At 39.5% G+C, this 27,455-nt stretch overlaps 1 protein-coding gene, 1 long non-coding RNA gene and 1 pseudogene across 2 annotated transcripts; 2 read left to right on the top strand and 1 right to left on the bottom strand.

Moving 5' to 3' along the window:
• The first annotated feature begins 1,593 nt into the window (after positions 1 to 1,593).
• On the top strand, positions 1,594 to 7,183 carry LOC114529538 (gamma-interferon-inducible lysosomal thiol reductase-like). The gene is made up of 3 exons (XM_028551355.1): positions 1,594 to 1,686; positions 2,251 to 2,358; positions 6,332 to 7,183. The coding sequence occupies exons 1-3, from the start codon at positions 1,594 to 1,596 to the stop codon at positions 7,046 to 7,048; spliced, it is 918 nt and encodes a 305-aa protein (XP_028407156.1). The 3' UTR covers positions 7,049 to 7,183.
• Positions 7,184 to 21,226: 14,043 nt separating this feature from the next.
• On the top strand, positions 21,227 to 23,675 carry LOC114529537 (annotated as a pseudogene).
• A 2,634-nt stretch (positions 23,676 to 26,309) lies between these two features.
• On the bottom strand, positions 26,310 to 26,919 carry LOC114529523. The gene is made up of 3 exons (XR_003687643.1): positions 26,834 to 26,919; positions 26,465 to 26,524; positions 26,310 to 26,363 (listed from the first exon to the last, which is right to left on the bottom strand). It is a non-coding gene; the product is annotated as an uncharacterized LOC114529523 (long non-coding RNA).
• Positions 26,920 to 27,455: the final 536 nt, after the last annotated feature.

Raw genomic sequence — 27,455 nt, 5'->3', positions numbered from 1 at the left:
TAAACCAATTTATAACACTGTGAGGTATATCTAATCGTTATACTTTCTTGACTCTTTGTAGATTGCCTTTCTTATATAATCGGGTGGTATTAGCAAGTTTCCAACAAGAAGGCAGCTGACCTGTAGAAAAGGATTTGTTCAACAATGTGCGAAAAGACAATGATAATTCCGATGCGCATTCTCGTAAAACTCTCAGTGGTGAAATTAGATCTGGCCCTGGGGATTTTTCTATGTTCAAATCCTAATTTGGTTTGACATGAAAGGTCACACACCGGTGAGCAGTGGCGGATCTAGGGGGTGTGCAGAATAAATTACACAGCTTAATTTTAAATTCAAAACACCTTAATAACAACGCTATTGGTTATAGATTTGAAAAGAATATTTTTACATTAAAATCGACCAATGCGATTCCGATTTTAAGCTCTAGTAATTTATTCTGCACACCCCTAGATCCGCCACCGGCGGTGAGAAACCTTATGAATGGTTGTGGTTTGGTTAGTGGTTCGCACTGTCCCCGGCATGAATTTGAAGTGTGCCGTATAATTCCACTCGAAATTAAGACCGCTTAAACCCCTAGAATTTATCTGAATCGAGTGAAGTGCCAAAAATCACAACTGATTTATACCCTCTCTTATATATAAATGCTATATACACAGTGCACTGTCACATACCTCGCTTCCATTTATTAAAACGTGGATGAATCCAAAATTGAAGATTGATGTAGCATTGTAGCTCACAGACGAGAAGAAATCCAAGTAATTTTCACCTTTCGAAGGGTATTACTGTACGACGACACTGGCCTACCGTGGTGCGGCGAAACTGTACGGTATTTATGTTGATCAGTGATCGAATCTCCAGTCGGATTCGGCCAGCAGGCGCGTAACTACTACTACGATAATTAGGGAAGGGGTGAATATTCATGTATCCAGTTCTGCCCTACAGATTTCTTTTGTAATTGCAATAGCTTACAATAGAAATCCGTCGGGCAGAACTCAATATGTGAATATCCACCCCCCCCCCAATTATCGCTCTACAGGGTGTCTCAAATAAATGAAAACTATTGAAATCACTCATTGTTAAAATTTGAATGCCGTGCTCACGAATTTTAGCCCATGGGGATTTAATGCAACTTATAAAATGCTAAATACGAAACATTTGAAATTGTGAATTTAAATTAGCCTTGTTCTTGCTTCGAAAGAAAATGGTACAGCTGACCGCGGAACAACAGTGTTTGATTTTGACCAATCGCGCGAGTAGATTTAGGCCAATGAACGAAGATTGTATATTATTTCTTGATATCATGCCCAGCCTCATCCAATAAATGTATATTACGGCGTGCCCGTGAGCTACCAGTGGATTATCATGCATTTTCCCCGAAGAAGTTTGTGCAACATCAAAGCAACACTTTCCTTGCGATAGAAACGCCTAGTTCGACAACAACTCTTTCAACTATATCGTTTCAAACATTAAGTATTTCAATTCACTCATTCCGCTGTCATGGTAATAACCATATTAATAAAAAGCAATGAATATCATTCTCTTGTTCTTGTTTAACAGCCAAATGAGCCAATAGTGTGGCAAAAACTGGCAAATATGAGCAGCTCGAAGCCAGCGAGAAGAGAAAGAACGCGTAAACGTCATGAATGTGATATTTGTAAGAAGAAATTTTCACAGCTTTGTCATTTGGTTAGACATCAAAGGACACACACTGGAGAGAAACCTTATGAATGTGATTTTTGTAAGAAGAGATTTTCACGTGGTGGTCATTTGGTTTATCATCAAAGAACACATACTCGAGAGAAACCTTATGAATGTGATGTTTGTAAGAAGAGATTTCCCCATGGTAGTAATTTGGTTCATCATCAAAGAACACATACTGGAAAGAAACCTTATGAATGTGATGTTTGTAAGAAGAGATTTTCACGTGGTAGTCATTTGGTTAGTCATCAAAGAACACACACGGTAGAGAAACCTTATGAATGTGATGTTTGTAAGAAGAGATTTTCACAAGTTGGTAATTTGGTTCATCATCAAAGAACACACACTGGAGAGAAACCTTATGAATGTGATGTTTGTAAGCAGAAATTTTCACGTGGTAGTCATTTGGTTAGTCATCAAATAATACACACTGGAGAGAAACCTTATGAATGTGATGTTTGTAAGCAGAAATTTTCAGGTGGTAGTCATTTGGTTTGTCATCAAATTATACACACTGGAGAGAAACCTTATGAATGTGATGTTTGTAAGAAGAGATTTTCTTATGGTAGTGGTTTGGTTAGACATAAAAGAACGCACACTGGAGAGAAACCTTATGAATGCGATGTTTGTAAGAAGGGATTTTCCTGTGGTAGTGGTTTGGTTAGACATAAAAGAACGCACACTGCAGCACACTGGAGAGAAACCTTATGAGGTGTTTGTAAAAGAGATTTTCACATGGTAGCAATTTGGTTACTTATCAAGAAACAAACAGTATTCACCTTATGAATGTGATGTTTGTATAATATAAAATTTCCAAATGGTAGCAATTTGGTTACTTATCAAGAAACAAACAGTACTCACCTTATGAATGTGATGTTTGTATAATATAAAATTTCCACATGGTAGCAATTTGGTTACTTATCAAAAAAACCACAGTACTCACCTTATGAATGTGATGTTTGTATAATATGAAATTTCCACATGGTAGCAGTTTGGTTACTTATAAAAAAAAACACAGTACTCACCTTATGAATGTGATGTTTGTATAATATGAAATTTCCACATGGTAGCAGTTTGGTTGCCAATCAAAGAACACATACTGGATTGAGACCTTATAGATGCGATGTTTGTAAAAATGTATTTGCTGCATTAAGCACCAGCCTGTGCAAGACATACAAATCACACGCCTGGGGAGAAATTTTAGGAATGTGAGGTTTGTAAGAAGAGAGACTGTGTTATATTGTAGTAGACAAGTGGTTTGCATGATAGACATAAAAAGACATACTGGAGAAAAATCATAGAAGTATGTTGAAATAGCTAGATAATCTCAATCAAGCAACTGTGAGATGGATGTACTTCAAAGATAGGCTTATCTGGACACCACAACATTGAACAGGAATACATGAATAATAGAATCAGAGGTACAATTATAGAATACCAGGCCAATAGTCCAATATGCTAAAGATCTGTTAGAGGATCAATCTTAGAGTATAGAACTAACCCGTTCTTTAAAAATAGTGCTTATTCTTGCTCTCTGGATGTCCAATTCATGGATTAAGTAACATAAAACAAGGTACATTTATCTAGAAGACTATATTACATTCACTGTTAAGATGTGGGTTGGTTAGGTATTCTATAATTGCTCCGAATCAGAACTGTTTTTGAGGTTATTTTAAGACAGCTCCCTACAATTGAAATTATTAAGCATCATAATGCCATAATTAATGAAACTTAATACAAGAATTAGAGGTCATCAAACCTGCTTCCAATAAAAACGTGATTAAACTGGATAACGTGAAAGATTCATTAAATTTTTGTCTTTTATCCAAACATTTAGATGTTTAATATCACTGTTTAGATATGCATTAAACAATTTCAAGAAGTTGCAGGTCCACCTAAGGTTCTTCTGTGTACATGGTATTATATATTTTATTAATATTATACACTTAATGTATGCTCCCGAGGAAAATAGTGAGTTTTGTTTTCCCAAGAGTCTGAATGTTTCCTGAGGGAAGGGAAACATTTAGACTCGAGGGAAAACAAAACTCACTATTTCCCGAGGTAGTGTACATTAGTGTTTTGTTATATAGGAACAAAAACATACATGTTACACAACAATTTTATTTTAAAAAATACCCACTTTACTTTGTTGTGACAAGAAGCGGGCAACAATTTTTCACTTTTTCCCTATAGCTTGTGGGAAACATTCCATTTATTTAAAGTCATGTGACTATGAATGAACCAAATCAACCAATCACATTTAAAATACACAGCACATATATAACAATCTCAGTTATTGTTGAAATTTCAGGTCATAATGTTAAGTTGGAAATTTTTGTAGTATCCTGTATCTTTGTCGCTTTTCCCTGGTCACACCAAAACTAGATTCTTAGTGAAATGTCAATCGTACATAAGTGACAGATAGACTTTCCTCATAATGACGTCAAACGCGGAAATCCTGATGTTAAACGGAAATGCAAAACTAACGAGGCAAACAAACGTCGTGTAACATCAGGCCTTCTGCGTTCAGTGGCGTAGCCAGCCTGACGATTTTGTCCCGCTATGTAAATTTCGAGTTATTATAATCATTCGTGTCTTTAGAAATCTATGTATTGTTTTCACAATCAGTGAACACGAAAATATTAGCATAGCGGGACAAATCGACAGGCTGGCTACGCTACTGTCTGCGTTTACATCATTGGAAGAAAGGTCTATAGCATGCAGTAAGGAAATAGCTCTCGTGTGTGGAATAGCAGATGCCTTTAAGACCGACATTTGGCAATCATCCCACGTACCAGAAATGTTAATTTGTGTTTGATTCGGTGCGACGAACGAAAGCTATTTGCTGTTGTATTTGCGCATGTGCTGTTAGGACAATCCGTCGAGCAGATAACTTAAATACGTTGGATAAATAAATTGGAGAAGCTTAGATAAATTGCATTTCAATTCAGATGTAAATACAGTAACGTAGGAACCGGGGAGAGAAAGGGGGATGGGGCAGGGGAAAGGGCCTTCAAAATACTATTTTAAAATCGAAGGCATGCCCTTATTGTTTGATTTGTTTCCTGCGTATACCTACCTGCATGTGCCCAAATCGTTTTGTAGAGCATAAATATACACCTGCGGCTTTGGCAATCAAACCGTCCCTAGGCTATACATATTTTCAGCCCCCGGATATATAAATATAGCTAGCAGTATATAGCTGTAGTATTGTATTACCAGTCTTTACTTGCTGCGCATGCGCCTGATTAACAAAACTATCCAACGTCGACCGTCTATGACATATAATTCTGACAACTCTTTCTGATGGGTATTCTTTAACTTTGGTCCCGTTATGTTCTGTCAAAATACCCGGGTGTAATAAATCTCCCAACTGGAATTAGTACCCTCGCAGGGCGCTTTGCACTGGCTCGAAGATTATGCAAGAACAAAGCTATCGTTGCTTCAATTTTCTTCAGTCATTTCACTAATTTTTCCCCGTTCTTCCAACCAATACTATAAAGGCGAAAAATTTCAATTTACAGTTCAGCTGTAAATTGAAACGACGATAATAATTCAGTTTTGTCAAGGTCGGGCTTCTGATTGGTTGATTTTTCTACTCAGATCAATTGGATATCATTATATTTACTAATTTTTCTCAAAGCAATGACGGAATTAGCTTGTAAGTGAACCAAACTGATTTTTGCTAAATTAATATTTTCTTAAAGCGCCATCACAACTCAAAATGATATTTACGCACCGCCATACATTGTCCGCGTGAAAGGAAAAAAAGGAAAAATAATTTTAATACTGGAAGATTCAAACGATCAATCACATAAGTATAATAACTGTAATTTTGCAACAAGGTCAAGGGCATATTACCATTGTTTTCCTATTTTACGAAATCGCAGTCCTGTGATGGGAAGTTCTGGTATGTGCTGTTGGACGACAACCAAAAACTGAGGATCACATCCAAACAATCCGGATTACCTTATATACGTAAATCGACTGTATAATTATAGACTCATATGGCAGTCATTGCATTGGCGTCATAGTCATTAATAGTTGTTCTCCAGTTATTCCTTGCCTTACTAAAAGTAATTTATTTTTTTTGGAACTACACTTTTATATGACAAGAAAAACAATTAAAAAATCAATGTTACTTCGCTATTTATATATATTTATATTTTTTCTTAGGGCCTTCTTAAGCTGCCCGCTATGACGTCATGTGACTGTCAACTGCCTGGACATTTTCCAAACTGAACTTTCTCAACCTGGACTTAAATTTAACTTTTTTAGTGAGTGATTCGTAAAACCAAAATTCTGCTTTTATTTTCGCCAGATGTCTAGCAGTTTGTTAATCTTAGCCGACCAGCAAAGGCATGTACACAGATAGTTGATCGAATACGTAGCTATATCATTTTTTTATTGTTTTATTGTTTTATTACAACAAACATGTTTTACACGAATTAAGGCGACATGGCTGCACACATGAATCCATGACAGAGTCCAGTAATGTTTGGTTCTGGATATTGACAGACATCGTATCATATCTCAAAATTCAAGCAAAGCAAAACACTCAATCGATATTGATATCAGTTGGTTGAAGATCGTCGTATTAGTTTGTTATTACAGAGCAAAACCATGATGAAAGTTCGTGCTTCAAATCGTTGCAATTTACCTCGTGATTACTTCATCAACAGCGCAAGAAGCAAAACGGGTGAACATCACATTATATTATGAAAGCATGTGTGGGGGATGTATGTACTTCATCAAGAACCAGTACTATCCAGCTTTTCAGGCAATTGGCAGTATCATGAACGTACATTTGGTACCGTATGGTAATGCCAATGAAAAAGAGAAGGGCGACAAGTGGGTTTTCAGCTGCCAGCATGGCAAGCAAGAATGTATTGGGAATTTGATCGAAACCTGCGCTATTCATTTTTACCCGAAAGCCAGTGATTTCTTTCCATTTATTCACTGCATTGAAGTGTCAGAAGTATATCCAAGCACGGCAGCCCCTTCTTGCGCGCAAAAATTCCACCTTAATTATTCGAAAATCGAGTCCTGTGCGAACGGTGATCTTGGTAATCGTCTTGAACACGAAATGGCGTTAAAGACCGAAGCTTTGAAGCCAACGCATACCTACGTACCTTGGGTAACCTTAGAAGGTGTTCATACTAAGGAGATACAAAACGAAGCAGAAAGCAACTTGATTGAATTGATTTGTAAGACTTACAAAGGTCCAGTACCCTCGGGATGTGAAAAGTATCAAAGTGGATTCACTAATGGGCCTATTGAACGGTGCTTGAAGAACTCTGCCAATGTTGATGAATTTGAGATGAGCAATGATATCGACCTCACTAATTAGATTTTTCGGACGGTCAAGGTGAATTGGGAAAGCTTGGGAACTAATTAAATTTGAGCAATATTGAATCATATGAATATGTTAGATTTCAGTTAACTTTAAAATATACAAGATCTCCGTTTATAATTAAAAATTCAACCAAAATGTGTTAATGTTTAGAATATTTGTCGGACTTCTCGTTTTCAAACAACTAGTGCCTGGGTATCACTGACATTGAGTATATTCAACACGTAAATTATTAATATTATATATCGACATATTCAATGCGATTTAGGTAATAACTTATAGGCAACAAAAGGTTCACAAAGGGTTCGGTGGGACATTTCCCCCACTACTTTATAAGTATTTAAAGACGTCCCTGAAATAAGGAAAATTTCTTACTAAAGCCCATAAAGACCCAATCGTTGTTGGAACTTGGAACGCTTACTCGCTTGGTCAATGTGTCTTTCAGTACGTCAAACAGGGTCGAAACAAGGGCTGCGGAACCATTTAGAAAGTGCGGGAGGGGGACACTACATCGCAGTTCGGGGTTGGACGGCCAAAGTGGCGGGATTTTAACTGCTACGGCGTCCGTAGCTACGACCCTGGCACTAGACCGCTTTATTAATTAATTGGGAGGGGGTGTATATTCATATATTCATGTTTACATATCAGAGAAACAATAGCGTCCAAAATAAATGAATAAACAACCCCCCTTCTCAAATTTAGCGGTCTAACTTCCGTCGCCTGGCTACGATCGTATCAGTTTCATTCAGAGCACTGAAGTTGTGGTCGTCATAATCCTGAATGAAGTAAACGCAGATCATCCATATTGCTTTGCTTTGTTTACCCAACACTCTACAACAAGTATATCATTTCTAACATCAAGTGTTCAACATCGTCCATTCCGCTGACACGGTAATAACCATATCAAAAAATGCTGTCTGGTTAAGTAGGGTTTGGTTTACACGCCCCGGTAGTAGTTCTTCTTTGGCACAACTGTTGTCGTAAGCCTGCACCAGAGCTATGTTCTTAGTCAAATGTCAATCGTGACAGATAGACTTTTCTCATATAAATGACGTCATTTATGCCTGATGTCAGTGATGATGCCTGAAATACAAATCAGGCTTTCCGCGCGGACGTCATTAATAGAAAGGTCCAAGTATGCCGTAATTAGGAGATAGCCCTCGTGTACGCTGCCTTTACTAATACCTTTACGAGCTGTATTTATAATTAGCAGTCGTAGCTACCACGTAGCACAAATGATATTTTACGTTTGATAAGTTCTGTCTTTCGTACCAAAATACTTCCGTGCGCCGAACAAAAGCTATATGCTGTTGTATTTGTGCATGCGCTGTAAGGAAAATCCGTCAAGCAGATAACTTAAATACGTTGGATAAATAAATTAGAGAAGCTTAGATAAATTGGATTTAATTTGTTCCAATTGTTCTGCTAACGCATATTCATATATTCGTCTTATGACCGACTGATTTCTGATGAACCGACACTATTTTTCTATGATATGTAAATATTAATATATGAATATACGTTGACCCCCTTCGATTAAGCGGTCTGGCGGTCGTTCTGAGTTGAAAAGCGAAGACGTGTTTTTCATTATGTGGTCGATGATGGTCCAGCCAAAAGCTCAGTGGACATAGAATGACACAGTCAGTGCATCTGTATATTATGGGCAGCTTGAAGCCAGCGAGAAAAGGAAGAACACGCAAACTTTATGAATCTGGTGTTTGGGAGAAGAAATTATAAAAAACAGAGCTAATCGTAACTTTTTATGATGTTATTTATCTTAAAATATAGAAATAATAACTCAAAATAGACATGTGTCTGCATTGTTCGTTTCCTTCTAAAGTTTAGATCCAATTGCCAATACAACGTGCAAACCCCCCAAAATCATGCAGGCGGTCAATCACATGACCAAACCAGCCTCGTAACCAGGCGCTTTAATAGGAAGTATATAACGTTGCATTCAGTTATTGTATAGAGGTCACCTAAAAAAAGGCCAGCGCGCGGTGTGTATGTGTGGTTTTTCTTTAGAGAGGAAGCGCCTGGCAGAAAAAAAACGATTTCTAACAAATCGTGACCGATTTCTGAAAAACGTTTGCATTTTTGCAGGTTTTTTTTCATTATTTAAAATTTTTATACTGGAATCGACCGGCGATGGGCTAGCCAAGTATTATGAACGTTTCCTTTGGCGAAGAATCATCTGAAGGTACTTTTATTTAAATATTTTTCATTAGAGTGACTATATCGTAGAGTACTCGAATAATCGCTCGCCGTATTTACATATTTACTATTGGGAAAAGTGAACGCATTTACAACATATTAAGAGGTTTTTGTTCATGACATAAAAGATAAACTCGCATTCCTTTGTTTACAGGTTTAATAATCTGATGATGAATTCAAAGCGAAATGGGAACAACTTAAAAGTAAATTGATTTCATACGTGAAATTTATCGGTTATAATTTGTAACATGAAATGTTGAACATTAATATCAACCTATAACATTTTTAAAAACCTGAATCTAACTTATGTAATTATATTACATAATTATATTGTATTGCATTATATTCAATATATTGTATATGATCCATTTAAATATTTACACGTTGAAATCATTTTCTGCCAAGCGCTAACTTTGTTAAAACCACCCCAAGCACCCTCTTTTTTTCAACCAACCTCTATCCAATACTGAATTCAACGTTAAAAATTTTACTATTAAAACGCCTGGGTACGAGGCTGTGAATAGTACTAGGTACGAATTGCATGTTTGAGTTTGACTTTGACCTTGCGCTTTTTAGTTAATTTCCGTCGAAAGTTTCATCGGAACTATCGTTGATAATATATTATATAATATATAAACTAACTGTTGATAATATATTGTATAATGATGCAGTATCTACCAGTAACCTTTTCAATGAATATTTTACCAACATTCAGGATAGATTTGAAATGAGGGAGAATGCTGACTATAACCAGTCAGCCTTCTCTCTGCCGATTAAGCCAACCCAATTTAGTATCCCTCTCATTACCATTGAGGAAGTATCTGACTCTTTGAAAAAATTGAATTCTTCTAAAGCAACAGGACTTGACGGGGTCCTTGCTCACTTCATTAAGCTCCCTGCCAAAATGATACCAATTTCTATAGCTAATATTTGAAACCAAAGCTTTACCACAGGTATCTTTCCATCTTTTTGGAAAAGGCTAAATTAATCCCAATCGATAAATCGGGTGAAAAGAATGAAAGAGGAAATTTTAGGCCAATTTCTGATCTAGTTATTCTCTCTAAGATCATAGAAAAGCATGTGTTCAATTCGTACTTCTCTTATCTAACTGAAAATAAAATTCTATCGGACCACCAACATGGGTTCAGACCGAGGCATTCATGCGAAACTTCGTTGACAATGATTTATGAATATCTTGTTAATAATATCGAAAAAGGAGAAATCAATGGAGTTCTGATGCTTGACTTTTCCAAGGCGTTTGATTTAGTCGATCATACTATCTTGCTTCAAAAAATTCGCGCATACGGAGCTACTGATCTCACTCTGAAATGGTTCACATCATACCTAGAAGGGCGAACTCAACAAGTCCAAATAAGCGACCATTTGTCAGACCCCTTAACAATAAAAACCGGGGTCCGCCAAGGATCTATTCTCGGTCCGTTACTCTTCTTGTTATTTATAAATGATCTACCAACATTTTTAAACACCACACATCCCTCACTTTTCGCTGATGATTCCACCCTCTTAACATCCTCAAATCTTCAAACTGCTAAATTCTCGACTGTATCTATTTAAGCGTATTTGTCCATCCCTTCCAGTGAAGTGTAGAATTCAGTTTTATTATGCCTTTATATACCCTCATCTCTTATATGGCATCACTATGTGGGGAAATGCACGTCGCGAGCTTATTGATCCGCTGCTAAAACTTTAAAAAATAGCTGCAAGATTAACTTTGGATGAGACTATGTCAACCCCTTCTGTCGATCTTTTTCGTAAACTTAATTGGATTCCCATCAATAACTTGATTAAGATGAAAAAATACTGTTAGTTGTCAACACCCTGCGTAGCTCATCACCAAGTGAGCTTCGCAATCTGTTTCATATCTCTGGTGAGATGCATGATGTCCATACTCGACGTTCTTTAATCGATCTAAGGGCACCCTTAGTCAAATCTGAGCTGGCTAAAACTAAACTCTCATACAGTGGAGTGTTGCTGTTTAACTCCTTGCCAAATGACCTAAAAATGGTCCATGACAACTCCCCTTCGGCCTACAAGTTTAAACTAAAAAAGTTCTTTCGTGATTTAAATTATGAAGTTGACCATCTTGAACATTTTTCTTGCTCTTCATGTACTAACATTGTTAAGTGTATTATTGTACTACATATGACACTATATATATCATGACTTGGAATAGAGAGTTTTATATTTGCATGTGGTAATAGCTCTAGTAAGTTAATATTAGGGGTCATCTGACGTATATCATATTACACATGGCCATATATATTTATATACAGCTATTGTCATGTACATAGGCCTGTATACTTTGTTAAATGTTGGTAGTTAATTGTAATATCTTTAGCGAAGGGTAATAATAGACACGCTCTCGTCAGTGGTTGCTATGATAATGATTTTAATATAAAGTGGCATACAACTATATACAAGTGACGTCACATAAACCATGACGTCAGATCGTTACATCCCTCCCTTGCTTTAAATGGAAATTCGTCGAGAATCTTAACGTTTATGAAATAGTATGAAATGTTATCTATGCTTATGGTAATGAGACGGAGTTTATTTAGATAATTATCAGTGCTGATATTCTGCGTTTAAACGTTCTGGAGGTCTTCGATTTTCTCTCATGGGATAGCGTCTCATTTCCACGGGAACAGCAGGTGGTGCATGATTGATCTCCTCGTCATCAAAAGGGTCTACTACGTGATCATGTTGGTTGGTGGTGATGGTGATTTTCTTAAATTGGGAACTGTTCCTTGTGATATAGCTGGTCGCGTTTTGTACACTTATCATGCTGCCTTTTATCTTAATGATGGTATATGGGTGTTTGTTATATGGTGATGGTAGCTTGTTGACACGTTTTTGACGAACGAGAACAGTGTCACCAATCTGAAACGTATGAGGTTTTGCTTTGGCTGCGGCATTAGCGTATTCCTTCATCTTCTCTTTCTTGTGGAAATCGGTATCAGCGAGGTGAGCTCGTGATGGTGGTTGCGAGACCAGTTCGGGTAGTTTGACGACCAGTTTTCGACCGAACAGGAGCTCAGCCGGGGAAGCACCGGTGGTGGAATGTGGCGTCGCACGGTAGTTGCAGAGGAAGAGAAACAGTTCCTGCTTCCAATTTTTATTTTCAAGGTGCGCAGCGCGGAGTGTTTTCTGCATTGTGTGCATAAAGCGTTCCGAATCGGAGTTGGCTTTCGGCCACTCTGGAGTGATCTTTCGGTGGTGGAAGGAATTAGATTGGAATGGTGGTCCATTGTCCGATTTTATGGATGCTGGAATTCACTGCGTAGATAAAATGCGGTCAAGTTTCGCGATGACAGTATTTGCAGCGGTGGAGCGAACAATTTCAACCTCCGGATAGCGTGAGTATTCATCGATTACCACAAAGAGCATATCACCAGGTGGGAGAGGGCTTCAGAAATCTACAGAGAGGTGTTGCCAGGGGCTTGGGGTAACGCGGTCATGCGAAGAGGTTCAAGGGGCTGCTGAATGACGGTTGCTTGACAGGCGAGGCAATTGTCAAGGAGCGTTTTCGTGAGGCCATCAATGCCCGGGAACCAAATCTTTTCACGAAGAAGTTGTTTTGTTTTGATGAGGCCCTGATGACCTTCATGGGCGATGTTCAGGGCACATTGGCGAAGGGTATATGAGAGTACCAGTCGGTGTGACCGAAGAAGAAGATCCTAGTCATCAGAAACACTGAGCTCGTCCCGGATCTTGTGGAAAGCGGTGAAATCCTGAACGTTGACAAGAGACCCAGGAGTGGCAGGGGTGGATTGCCAGGAGTTGTTACGGATGGCCTCGATAACAGCTTGCAGAGTAGGGTCAGCGCGGGTGGAGGCTTTGACTTCATTAACAGCCATAGCTTTTGGGGTGGTATGTGCTAAGAACGCAATGTATTCTTTAGCTTGAGTGGATGCAGTGGAGGGATTGGTTGTGGGGAGAGGATGATGGGATAGATAATCAGCGGGGTTAGTTTTGCCAGGGGAATAGGAGATAATGAAGTGGTATGGTTGAAGTTTGAGGGCCCAATGGTCTAAGCGGGCGTTAGAACGGGCAGCCGGGTTGGTGAAAATGCGTTCAAGAGGTTTGTGGTCGGTGATGACAGAGAATTTCGCGCCATAGATGTAGAGGTAAAAATGCTCACAGGCAAACAGTACGCCAAGAGCTTCTCGTTCTGTTTGAGAATAGAGACCTTAAGCATGTAGGACGGGAACACGACGACGGCAGCTATTAATACAATGCTTCATTGAAAAGAAATGAATAATAAAATACCTATGGGAGTTTTAGACGCGATCTACGTTCTGTTTCCGACGGCAAAACGTCGTTTATTACGTCCTATGTAGAACGTCTGCATTTCAGGACCCAGTGAGCGCTACCTCGAATTAGGCTCTATAGAATTATCCCTAATGTTTTCAACGTCTTATATCTCGTTAAATTAGAAATATAGAACAACGCTTTATCATAACATTAATTTAAAGGAGTATTCCAGCCACGTCGTCGTCGTGTTGCCGTCCTACATGCTTAAGGGCCCTAATAACGCTGTTCTACGGGGGTGAGCGAGCGACTGGCATAGGCAACAATACGGTTGTCTTGGCAAAGAATAGCACCGAGACCAACCGGACTGGCATCGCAAATTATGGTTGCCGGCTTGTGAGGGTCGAAGTAGGAAAGAACGGTGTCGCTGGTAATTAAGCAGATGTTTCAGTTGATCGAACGCATGTTGATGCTCGGGATTCCACGCCCAGGGCTGATCCGACTTGGTAAGCGCACGGAAGGGTTCAGTTATGGTGGAATGATTTGGGATAAACCGGGAGCAGTAGTTGGTCATACCAAGAAGAGGGTTTGTTGGATTGCATTTTGAAAGACTTCAGCAGCGGAGGACGTGCCAAAATTTAAACGGGTGTAGCGGCGAAGGCCTCTGTGCGTGGAGAACGTGGTGATGTACCGGCTTTCGGGTGCAAGTTCGAGCAGGTGATAACCAGAGTTCAAATCAATTTTGGAAAATACTGTGGCCCCGTTAAGATCGTGAATTAGGTCATCTATAGTGGGTGTAATATGACGTTCACGTAAAATGGAACGATTAGGTTGGCGCATGTCAACACAAAGACGAATCGTCCAAGAGGGGACACCCAAGGGGTTGGGCCATCAACCGGTTCAATGATGCCCTGGCGTCCTAGTTTGTCAAGTTTGTCGTCGAGCTTTTTGCGAAAATGGAATGGAATGCGCCGATGAGGTTGTGTCACGGCGGGTACGGAGGGATCGATGTGTAGATGGACTTGAAAATCTTTTAGCTTGCCAATGCCGTCGAAAAGGTCGGAATATTCATAGCGTATTTGTGCATTGGTCATTGGGGTGGCGTTGAGATGTTGACATTGGTTGGAGCGATGACAGATAGGAGTTCTAATGTGGTCGCGGTTTTGAAACTTGACAAACATCCGTTTTCGCCCCGAATGACGTAGATAGTTGCAGGGGTTGTTCGTGTTTTTGATTCAACTTGAGTGGAGAATGTTCCAAGGACAGGTAGTGGGAAGGTACCGCCATAACCGTAGATCTTCGTGTTGGTAGGGTATAACACGAGATGTTTATTCGCTGCAGATTTCATGATGGTGTGATAGGCCTTTTCATCAATTACATTAATACTAGCGCCGGAATCAATTAACACCTGGGTTGGGACCTTGGCAATGAGCACATTAGCCTTCGGCGTGGTTGAATTGCTGATTTGGGAGATAGTGATTGGAAACAGATACTCATCATCGGAGGTGGGGTGTTGTGGAATGTTGGCAATGTGGCGAATCGCACCTGAAGAGGGTTGACGTGGCACGAAACTAGGAGGGGAAGTGGAAAACGTGGTAAGACACGGGGGGACGAACATCAGTAAGTAGGTTTGGATCGACACTACGGGCAAAATGGTTCATTTTTCCGCATGAACGACACTGGAAACCGCGCGCAGGACAGCTGGCTTGATCTTGTGGATGGGGATATGCAAACCCGCAATGACCACACGTGGACGGCGGGGCAGAGAACTCTCGGGAACGGGAAGAAGGGGTATAAGACTGTTGACGGACTTGGGGAGGCTGAGAAGAGCAAGTATAATTTAAAAGTTCACCGTCAGCAGGCGAGATGACGTTCGATTCAATACCCGAGGCCTGTTTTTCTGAGATTTCCATTGTACGACCGAGATCAAGGAGTGCTTTGAGGGTTAAGGACGATTCACGAAGTGCACGTCGACGAAGGCGAGAAAAGAAACAGCTGAGGATGATCTGTGATTTGATTTCTTTGTCAACCGAGGTAAATTGGTCCAACGTCTCATTGGCATTCTGGCGAGCTTGACGAAAATGGTAGGTTTCGTTAAACGGTCCATCGCTTTCTGATAGTCCTTCGCTTCACCAGTATCCGTTAGTGTCTCGAAGATATGGAATGCGGACGAGCCAATATAGTGTAGCAGATCTAGAAGTGCACGTTTGCGGGTATCATCTTCGATGTTCATGGCAAGCATAAAATTTTCGAAACGCTTTTTCCATTTGGTCCAGCGTTGACCGGTTGCGGTGGGGTCGTCTTCGACATTGAACGAAGGAAATGGTGGTAATGTGGAAGCCATAACGCAAGTAAATTTATCCCATCCTCGTCGCCAATGTAATATCTTTAGCGAAGGGTAATAATAGACACGCTCTCGTCAGTGGTTGCTATGATAATGATTTTAATATAAAGTGGCATACAACTATATACAAGTGACGTCACATAAACCATGACGTCAGATCGTTACATACATGTATCCAACATCAGGTATATATGGACGTCTGTCATAATAATACATACCATATACTTAATTAAGAGAAATATGACCATTCACATATACCCTAGAAATAGCTACATGTAATGATCAACTAATATATATTGATATACTGCATAATACACACCCTCGGTGGTAGCATACTCTTTCTGAAATATGTTTCATCCACATTTTGTGCGATCTTTTCGGGGAACAGTAGAATGATGTGCATATTTTATTGCCTCAGAAGGTTTAACCCTTTGAACTTTATCCGCTTTCCTTTTATTCTTTGAGCCTGCTTGGCAATCCAGTTCTGTAAATTTATTAAATTGACAAAAAAATAGTATAAAATTAATTGATTACCGAGTGAGTAATGACAATACATTCTTTTTTACCCTGAGAGATAGTGTATTCATTAGGAAGCTATGACATATATAATGCACTAATGCTTTATTTCATATCTACTAGAAATACATGCATGCATAATTCCCTCGCCTGAAGCAATAGACATATATTTCCATGCATCTCTGAAATTCTATAATACTCGTTTCTGCTGAAATTCGTAAAGTAAAATCCTATATCTTGGTACAATTATAAAGTCGACTTCTGAGCTATCAAATTCGACTATAATCATAATTGTGCTACGAATAGTTTTAAATACTAGAATTTTTAGCGAAATTTCATTACTTTTTAAACAGATTCACCTTTAAAATTTGAACGAAATTGACGAATAAATTCAGAGGTGTCATACATTTGTTCATAAATCTGCATATTAAACTTGCAAAATACTAGCTTGCAAGCTTTAAAATATAAAATCTACCCATTTACCTGCTCAAAAAGACTTTTTCATTGTACGTATTTCCGGTACTGTTGGCATGCAACTGAGCCACGAGATTGGCCGAGATTAGGCAGCTGCCATACTCGAAGGTTCAATGCTAAAATGATCTCAATTTGAGATTCTCAAATAGGAATTGAAGTGATATCGTTCGAAAGAGTTGAATTCGGAATTAAACAAAGACTCTTTTTCACCCTTGTCTATTTAAAACGTCTTCCTGAATTCCCACGTACTGACAGGAAGAATAAGCCACCTGTACGTCATGCATCAAAGCACACAGCATATTGCTAGAAAATTTGCAATAACATTAGATGTTTCGTGAGTGAATCTGCTTGGGTTTGTTATAAAGACTTTATTTTCTCTATACGCGAGGTAGGAGATCTTTTACAAGGTTTGACTAAAGTTCAATAATATTCAGTTTCTTTTCTCCGTTCTTCTCTTCTCTACTTCTCGATCTTCGTCGTTTTGCGTTCTTGTCTTCGGTCGTTGGTTCTGTAAAGGTTGAGCTTTCTAACGTTTCATATGCTTTTTACTAAGCTAGTCCATTGAAGGTTGGGGTGTCGTGCACGCCCTTTAATAGTAATGGTTGAGGGACAACTGTAAACGTCATCAACCAGAGTGGGCTGATCCTTATCCAACCAATCAGCGTTGTTAGTTAGAAATGTGGGTTGGTCTTAGAAGCTCGTTCCAGCTCTCGTATACTGTTTGTTTAGGGCGTTGTCGCACTAGTCGAGTTGGTCTTCTGCTCAATCGATCAATACTTAAAAATGTTCACAACTTAAAATATTTATCGTCAACAAGCATTAAAATTATCAAACATTATTTCTGTGAACCTTATTTTATAACTTAACTATTTATTCTACTATTTTAATCGATTTAAACTTTCTCTGACGTAATCCTTAAAATGCTCGACCGCGCATTATAAAAAACACATTTGATTGACATAAGAGCTCCGCAGCTGCCTCGAGCATGCATATTTTCAATTATGACAGTTAAACTTGGCAACGACATACGATTGTTGATCCAGATGCACACGTTCTGACAGGATGATTGATATTTTCACCTTACTACTTTATTCAATCCCACGAAATGTCATGCATGAAAGGAAATGTGAATAATGGTTGCGAATGGGCCGAAATTATATTTACTCAGGCATCTTGTGGCAAAAATTAATCACTAATCCCTGTCATGCTCTTGCTACTTCTATTTTTATGGCTATTTTTATATGCGTATCTCAATCACTATGAAACCTTGCGTAACAGGTTTATTGGCTGTTTAAATTAAGTTCGGTATTCGTTTGTTGTTTAAGATCTGTTTAGAATGTCGGGTATTGTGACAAGCATTCTTAGTTCAATATATTATAGTTGACAGAAAAAACCTACTGTATATAACAGTAGACTGAACTAAAGTATTTTAGACTTTGCACAGCATTGTAGAAAATGCCTCTATCGCGAATACCATACGCGAAGGTTCAACGCTAAAATGATCTCAATTGAAGACTCTCATGCAAATGTCTTCCTGAAATACGCCCACTGACTGGAAGAATAAGCCACCTGCACGTCATGCATCAAAGCACGCAGCATAGAGTTTGGAAATTTGCAATAGCATTAGATGTTTCGTGAGTGAACGTGCTTGAGTTTTTGGCAGTTTAAATTAAGTTCATTATTCGTTTGTTGTTTAAGATCTGTTTAGAATGTCGGGTATTGTGACAAGCATTCTTAGTTCAACAGTGGGTTTGTTGTGCAACCATGCGCGAGATACGACTGCGGCTGACCTGAAGGAAGGCGATGTTACGGATACGAAAATTCGCCGGTTACTCGTACGCGAATTGAACGAAATCAGCACAAAACTTGACGGTATTGCGCGGAAAGATCTTCTTAGCAGCTACTCTTTTCTTAAAGAAGGTATAATACTATTTAATAATTCAATCGAAAAGTCATATCTTGATGAGAAAGATGCACCGAGCAAGACTGGAGGGGATGGCGGTGAAGCATCGGGAATGGCAAGAATTGTCCAAGTCGGTATCTTGAATGAGGCTCTACAACTATCTAACGCCATTGGAAAGCTTAAAATAAACTCACACAAAGAGTTTGAATTTGCTAAAGAACGATTCAAAGATGCTCGCAAGAAAGCAACCGAAGCGTTCTGCAATGAATCGTTAAATGTTGAAGACAGACTCTTTGCTGCAAAATTACGCGTTGTTTCGGAGATACTGGAATATCTCGAAACTCCTGCGGCTGCAATCACTGGATGTACGACGTTTCTTCAAGATTTGCATGATTTACCAGCTATTCGTGAGACATTCTCTGTTTTTCTCGATAGCGGATTCTGGACACGATTCAACAACGGAGAACGAGAAGAGAACATCAAATCCGTAATGTTGATTAACTATGTCTTATATCAATATTGCTCGAAATTCACTAGTAGACAAGCTTTCCTCCTTTCCTGGCCAATAATTAAATTAGATCATGGCAATTTTCGGCCGATATTAGATTGGCAGAAGGTCTCGACAAGAATATCAAAGAAGGAAGAACTGCCATCACCACCCAACGAAGAAATACTTGATGCGACTGTACTTAGAAATCTATCCGGTGTAAAGCCAGCAGAGCACATGTGAATGACATGAGAAACACATTTGATCCTATGTGATTCACATGCAGCTATCTGATGTGCCCTGAGCTATGAACCACCTCTTTGTTCCTCTTTGGTATCCGCATGTGATCTTCTATGTAGTTAACTAACTACACAGCCAGAAACATTTCTAAACAGTAGAAATCAAATTGCTAACAAATGCTGTCACGGAGGAAAACTTTTATTAAAGAACGAGCGAACGAGTATAAATATGACGAGAGAGCACTCGCTGGTGTGCTTTGAAACAAACATGCAGTTTTTTATGTGTAAAAAGCCTTCTTAATATATATATATATATATATATATATATATATATATTAATATATATATAATTATATTAACGCCAGAGCACAACGCATACAAGTGTAAGCAAACGATGTAATTTATGCATCACTGAGAATTTTTTTATCATTTGCAAACCCCATATGGGTAGTTACATTAAAAAGTAAATATAAAATAGCTAAAAAAACACCCGTGTCACATATTATCAATGGGTGAAACCCATAAATATCAATTGACAAGTCTATAATAGTTCAGACGCCGTTAAATGTGGATTTGGGCAATTTTAGAGGTTCAAATGAAAAGATACGTCCAATTATAAAAGCAAGTTTTTGCGGGTACGGCCCGCTGTAGATGATCATTTAAGCCATCCAAAATATACAATTTCAAGCGGATATGACGATTTGTGTGAGGCACACGTTGTATACGCAAATTTTGTGCGAAATCGGCTGGAAGAACTGTCAATTTTGCTTTAGAAATTATTATCATTCAGTACCAATTGCGAAATGAAAAAGCTTCAGAAGGTTAGTGTAAAGACAATTGTCTTCGGAAGAAACGGAAAGTCTACACTATGTACGCCCTTAACTGTAGATGTGGGCAATACAAGCAAGGCCTCTGCTTCGGCTTCTGTCGACATTTCGGATCAGGAAAATGCGTATGGCATGTGTCATCATATCTTCTGATCACGAAGAAAATTTTGCTGACAACATTGGCCAAGAAGAATCCGCTGCTCATTTGCGAAATGTAAATAGCTTTAGTAATTGGGAGAAGATACGTCCAATGTTAATAAAAGCGAGCTTTGAAGACGCCAGTATGCCCGACAATGCTGTTTGCGGCAGTTGTTTAAACAAAGAAGCGTGCATCCGATGTCAATATTGTGGTGCGAGACAATTCTTTTGCAGGGAATGTGCATTTGCATTACACAAAAGTAGAAATCAATTTCACGTGTTGGAAGAGTGGGTGGTAGGCTAATACTTAAAGTTTTGCCTTGATACATGTTACTTTATACAATATAACAATAAGCTAAATAATGATAATAATAAGAATAATATTTTTCTGTTTTCTAGGAGTGTAGGTTTGTCCCACTTTTTCCAAATCACTCATTAATTGATTCAGGTCATCAGTGCAATACGAAAGTGTCCAAGCTATTTACACTTCTGTAAGACTGTAATTCTTGTCTGGGTTTGCTACTAATCAGATTGGTATGGGCAGAATGGGTCAGAGTTTAAAATCCTCCCTATAGCCTAAAGGGGACCTAAATGAAACCATGGCTGATGGTCCTGAGCTTGTTACAGACATTGCTAGCTTGTTTTAGATAAGGCTTTGAGAGGACTCTCTCTTTCTAAATTAGTAGCCTTTCAATGCCTTGTAGCCAATTCATTATGAGCCAAAGTTTTTAATTATATTTCATGAACTCCGGTCGAAATATATGAGATTACAAATGGTATGACTTCGTCTTTACCGTGCTTCGGACCACTTTTTTAACACCAGGGTACCCCCTGTGAGAAGAAAAGTAAAATCGCGCGCTTTGGCACTGTTGCTATAGGAACGGTGTCCCATGATCCTCCAGCGACTTTTTTACCTTGTGCTTCGGCCATAAACAGGTAAGTTCTTGTTTTTTCCTTTCAAATCATTTTTTCTAATCCAACTTTCTCTTAAACAGCGACGAAAACTTAGTATTTTCATCCCTCTATATCTAAGCTTGGAATATGGCGAGTCAACATCATCGCAAACGATCTCATTCGCGCGAAAACTCGCATCATATATCGAAGAACGGATCGTCAAAACGACGCGGAACCAGTGACAACGGGAAATGATATCGACAGTTTAGATGCAAACTTGCCTGAACCTACGGCTCTCGGGCCACCAATCACGGCTATTAAGCCATCAGATTTGACTATTAAGTCACCAGAAACGACTGTCGACTCATCAGATTTGGATTCTTCTGTGAAGTTACACGGGAGAGGGACAGATATTCCCTCTATTACGACAGAGCTTAATAACTCATTGTATGATCCTGATAATATGACCCTTTCTTGGTCACCTTCAGAAGTTTTTACATCCTTTTTGGAAAAAAATTTCGCCGAAAACTTTCATTTGATCAAGTGAGTGAAATTTTAGAGAATCAAGCTGTGCCCTCGGTTGAGGCTCTATTAGCCCCGACCCTTGACCCTTCAGTGGTACAACATATTGCACAAAACAATCGAAAATTTGTACAGAAACGAGACAAAGAACTACAGGTTGCCCAACGTTCCTTACTTAATGCCACAGGGCCCCTCTGCACCTTACATGATCGTCTCGAAAACAATGTAAACGTAGATTTAGCTGAGTTAAAAACCTCCATTGAACAGACACTTTGTCTGTTGGGCTCAACGAATACCCAATTATCCATTCTTCGCCGGAAGAAAGTTTTGGCCTCAATCAATAAAAGCAAGATAGATCTTGCCAACCACCTTTTACCCAATGCCCAAAGGTGGTTATTTGGGGATGATTTCCCCTCTATCGCCTCTAAGGAGGCTGAACTTTCCAGAGGCCTAGCAAAGAACCTCGCACCATCAGTAAAACCTAAATTGAATGTCCCTAGAACCCCCAACTACAGGGGACCTAACTTTTCAAATTCCAACCCTAACAAATACCAGAACCTACAATATTCTCGCCAGAAACAAAATTTTTTTCGAGGTCCACGACAATCCCGCAGACCTCCGCCCAACTCCCAAAATATCTCAAACAATGGCAAGAATTAACGTCCGATCCAGAGATCCTAAACATTGTATCAGGCTTAAAAATTCCTTTTCGTTGTGTTCCTTATCAGAGCAAAGTGCCAATTACACAGGTCTCGGCAGATTTAATGCCGATTTTAGATTTAGAAGTTCAGAATCTCCTGCAAAAAGGGGCACTCTGTCAAGTCCCATTAGAACGCGGCGGTTATTACAGTCGCCTCTTTTTAGTCCCCAAAAAAGGGGGAAGCATGCGTCCTGTGATAGACCTCAGCTCACTGAACCAATTTATAGAAAGTCCACACTTTCAAATGGAGAATCCCTCGGCAGTAAAGACGCTTTTAAAAGCAAGACATTTCATGACCAAACTAGACCTCAAAGATGCCTATCTTTCGGTCGCAGTCCACCCAACATCTCAAAGGTTCCTCCGATTTATTTGGAAAAACAAATCCTACCAATTTCAAGCTCTTCCCTTTGGGTTAAACATAGCCCCACGCGTGTTCACACGGTTATTAAAACCAGTAGCAGCTTTTCTGAGAAAAAGGACAATCCGACTAATAATCTATCTCGACGACATCCTCCTGATCAGGTCCTCGATCAAGGAAACACACTTATTCACCGAAATGACCATGTCTCTTCTAGAATCCTTGGGATTCACCATCAACAAAGAGAAATCGGTTCTTCTCCCGACTCAAACTCTAACCTTTCTGGGCTTCACCATATGCTCAGTCAACATGACTCTAACCTTGCCCCCCAACAAGCCCACAAACTTACGTCTACTTTGCCGCCAACTTCTCACCCAAGAGCTAGTCAGCCTTCATAACTTGGCACAAGTTTTAGGCACTCTCGAATCTTTTCGACCAGCCATATGGCGTGCCCCACTTTACATTCGCAAACTACAACGGCAACTGAAGCAGGGTCTAATCGATTCTTTGGACAACTACAGTGCCAAAGTGACCCTGTCCCTTCAGTCAAGGGAGGAATTACAATGGTGGATTTGCAACATAACAGCATGCAATGGCAGCCCTATTGTCACCCCTCCTCCCGATCTTACGATTTTCACAGATGCGTCAAAACAGGGATGGGGGGCAGTTTGCGCCAATTGGAGGACGAACGGGAAATGGTCTGCTGCGGAGAAACTACTACATATCAATATTCTAGAATTGAAAGGTGCCTTCCTGGCCCTTCAAGCCCAGTTGAAAAACAAAACTTCGATAACTGTGTCGCTCAATATGGACAACGGTACAGCTGTGGCGTACATCAACCACAAGGGCGGCACACACTCTCCTCAGCTTCTCCAACTCGCTCTAGAAATGTGGAACTGGTGCATCCAGAAGGATATATTTGTGGTAGCTTTCCACGTCCCCGGGAAGTTGAACAATCTGGCAGATCGGGAATCGCGTCTATTTACAGACAACAGCGATTGGATGCTAGAACCCAGCATCATCAAACCTTTCCTGAAACATTGCCGAACCGATCTCTTTGCCTCAAGACTAACCTGTCAACTCCCGACGTACATCAGCTGGAGACCCGACCCCAATGCGCTCCACTCAGACGCCTTCAGTCTGAATTGGAACCAACTGAAAGGGTATGCTTTCCCACCCTTCAACATGATCCCAAAGGTCCTCAACAAAACAGTGACAGACGAAACAGAAATTGTTCTAGTGGCCCCGATATGGCAAGCCCAACCATGGTGGCCTCTACTACTTCAGCCACTAACCCGGCAGCCAGTCTTGCTTCCGGTATCACCTCACCTCCTAATAGACCCGGCAGAACCAAAGAGAATTCATCCAATGCACCCTCGGCTTCACATGGCCGTATTCAATATCTCACACTGCGCTATCAAGCAGAAGGCCTTCCGGCAGACGTTGCCAAACTTCTCATCGCAGCCACTCGATCCTCCACACATAAGACGTACGAATCGAGCTGGAAACGCTGGCGCGGCTGGTGTTGTCCACGGCAAATTGATCCTGTTTCAGCATCTCTGAAAGACATACTTACCTTCTTATCAGACTGCTATGACAGTGGCCTTCAGTACCGTTCGATTAATGTTTCGACAATTTCTGTTACTCATCCAAAAATTGATGGTTACTCGGTGGGTCAATATCCATACGTGGTCAACTTACTAAAGGGCATCCTAAACCTCCGCCCACCAAAACCGCGGTATTCCATGACATGGGATGTCTCCAAAGTAACCGCCTACTTGTCTAAACTAGGAAATAATACTGAGCTGACTCTAAAACAACTGTCTGGGAAATTGGCTACAATCTTCGCCATTACTTGCCTGAACGGGTGTCTTCACTTTCGCAGCTGGATCTTAACCATTATCGGTTGTCACCGGAAGGCATCACATTCACCTTACCACAAACCAAAACTACACGACCAGATGTTCCTGTTTTCGCTATCGTATCGTCCTTCCCCGAAGATACGAAACTATGCCCAGTTGCCTGCTTCAAACAATACATTGAGTTGACAACTACGCTCAGAAATAATTTGGAGGGCAAACCGAATAAATTATTTATATCTTACATTAAACCACACCGTCCATCTCTCCTTCAACTCTAGCACGATGGATTCGCGAGTTCCTTGCCCAAGCCGGCATAGACACCTCAATATTCAAAGCTCACTCGGTACGGGGAGCTGCCACCTCAGCAGCAGCAAACGCGTCAGTTCCTCTCGAGGAAATTTTAAAAATGGCTGATTGGTCCACCGCTTCTACCTTCCAAAAGTTTTACTATAAACCTGTGATGAACACTCAATTTGGCCGTGCTGTCCTAGGCCATACATGTAAATAATGTTTAATCGGTTCTTGTTACAGTTTGGGTTTGAGCCTGACAATAAAGGATCTTATTCACTTCAGGAGTGTATTGTGTTAAACTCTACCATTTGTAATCTCATATATTTCGACCGGAGTTCATGAAATATAATTCCAATTATACAAGGGCTGAGGAGCCTGATGTATAATTGGGGTTATATGAGTGAACGAAGGGAGAAATATATGAGTCCCTCCCGTTGGTGTTCTTGGGACACACCGTCCCTATAACTCTTTGAATTTCTCCCTTCTTGTTTGGTGTTAAAATAGTCGCTGGAGGATCATGCGACACCGTTCCTATAGCAACAGTGCCAAAGCGCGCGATTTTACTTTTCTTCTCACAGGGGGTACCCTGGTGTTAAAAAAGTGGTCCGAAGCACGGTAAAGACGAAGTCATACCATTTGTAATCTCATATATTTCTCCCTTCGTTCACTCATATAACCCCAATTATACAATCAGGCTCCTCAGCCCTTGTATTTGGAATTATATGTAGCTTCCCTCCCTGCAACATGGCTTTTTTGTGCTCTTTCACCATTATCACAAATCCTGAATAATAGCAAGAAATTTAATTTCAATTGCCTAATAGGTAATCAACACTTAAAACAAGTGTCAGTTTGTAGCTGTGAAAGCCATGCTGTTACACTAATTCATGCTCATTTTTGGCCTGGATCTCCTGAGAGGCCCTCCATTGGGTTTCACCTGAAATTAATGGATTTGGCTGAAAAGTTATTCCTTCATAATCAAGTACCTCTAAAAGATTTCTGTGATCTAATAGGGGAATTACTACCATCAATGTAGCCTGTTCTTGTATGTATTGTTTATCCATGTTCATGCTATTACTAATATGATTTCTCTTTCAAGACTAGAGGTATTTTCTGAACATTGCCAATTATATTGTAATCGCCAATTATATTGTAATTGCAATTTAGGTTAAATCTTGGTATAGAACACTGAATTCTGGATCTTTCGAGGAGACCAATAACGCTGAATCCTCCTTTAGAGTAAGGAACTCTGCAGTTTTTACCAACGGCTTCACCTGAACGAAAGATAGTTCATATTCATGTGCAGTACATTATTTGCGGGTTAACCAGTATATATATGTACAGTAACATACAAAGTGGAAGACCGAAGACTTACTGTATTTTTTGTTAAAAAGGTCTTGGACATCATTTCGGTGATATTTTCGATTGCTGCTTCCTATAAAATTAATTGAAATATACTAAAGTACATTAAAAGTATGTTTTATATTGGAACTTTCTGTTATCCAACACTGCCATTTGACATCATTACATAAGTTGTTACCCTTTCTTCAACCTCTCATGAAAAACATTAGTTCTTCATCTACAGTAATGTGGCATCAAAGTAATCAAACAATATTTTTTTGCATACTGTATTTCTCTTGCCAACCCTTTTCTAAAGCAAATCCAATCCAAATCCTATCTATAGAATATTTTCAGCATCAACAACATACTGTACAACACATTAAAATTTTCTTTAACTTATTACCAAAGTATTCTCGAAATTTAATGCCAATTTCAGGATTGCATGACAAGAACTGGTTTCCTTGATTTGATCCAATTTGGAAAACTACTCCCATGTTGTCTACCCTCAATGATGAAATTTAGCATCCCAGATCTTCAAGCACAATAATCTGGAATAAACATAATTGAAACAAAATGTAGTAAAATAAATTAAATAATAACACAAAAGGTTAGGAAGATTAATGATTGTAGATTTACAACAGATGCTAGAATCCCTGAATAGAAGAGCATCTGCCCCTGTTTTTGAAGAGCGTCTGCATCTGTTGAGAGTGTTGCCAGGAAATTAACAGCAATTGAGGACAATAAAGGAAGCGGTCCGTTCGAACCTAATATTAATTAAAGTAATTAAGTTATTTGCCAAGTTTTTTCTATACCACTTTTTTGTTTTTTGCTATTTCAATGTTATTTGAAAGTGATTCTGAAAGCAGCGATGAAGATGATCTTGGCATAGCACTAATTGAACACATGTTTACATCCACGAAAAGCAGCCTTCCACGATTGAATATGGAAGATCTCAGAAATTGGCAATGTGAAAAAATGTTCAGGTACATCTTTATATTGGAAGAATTAAGAATAAATTGAAATGA

The sequence above is a fragment of the Dendronephthya gigantea genome, unplaced genomic scaffold (genome assembly GCF_004324835.1).
Source record: "Dendronephthya gigantea isolate DGI-Jeju-01 unplaced genomic scaffold, DenGig_1.0 000057F, whole genome shotgun sequence".
Taxonomy (NCBI): Eukaryota; Metazoa; Cnidaria; class Anthozoa; order Malacalcyonacea; family Nephtheidae; genus Dendronephthya; species Dendronephthya gigantea.
Note: the sequence above shows the minus strand (reverse complement) of the source record. Positions and strands in the feature narration are given on the sequence as shown.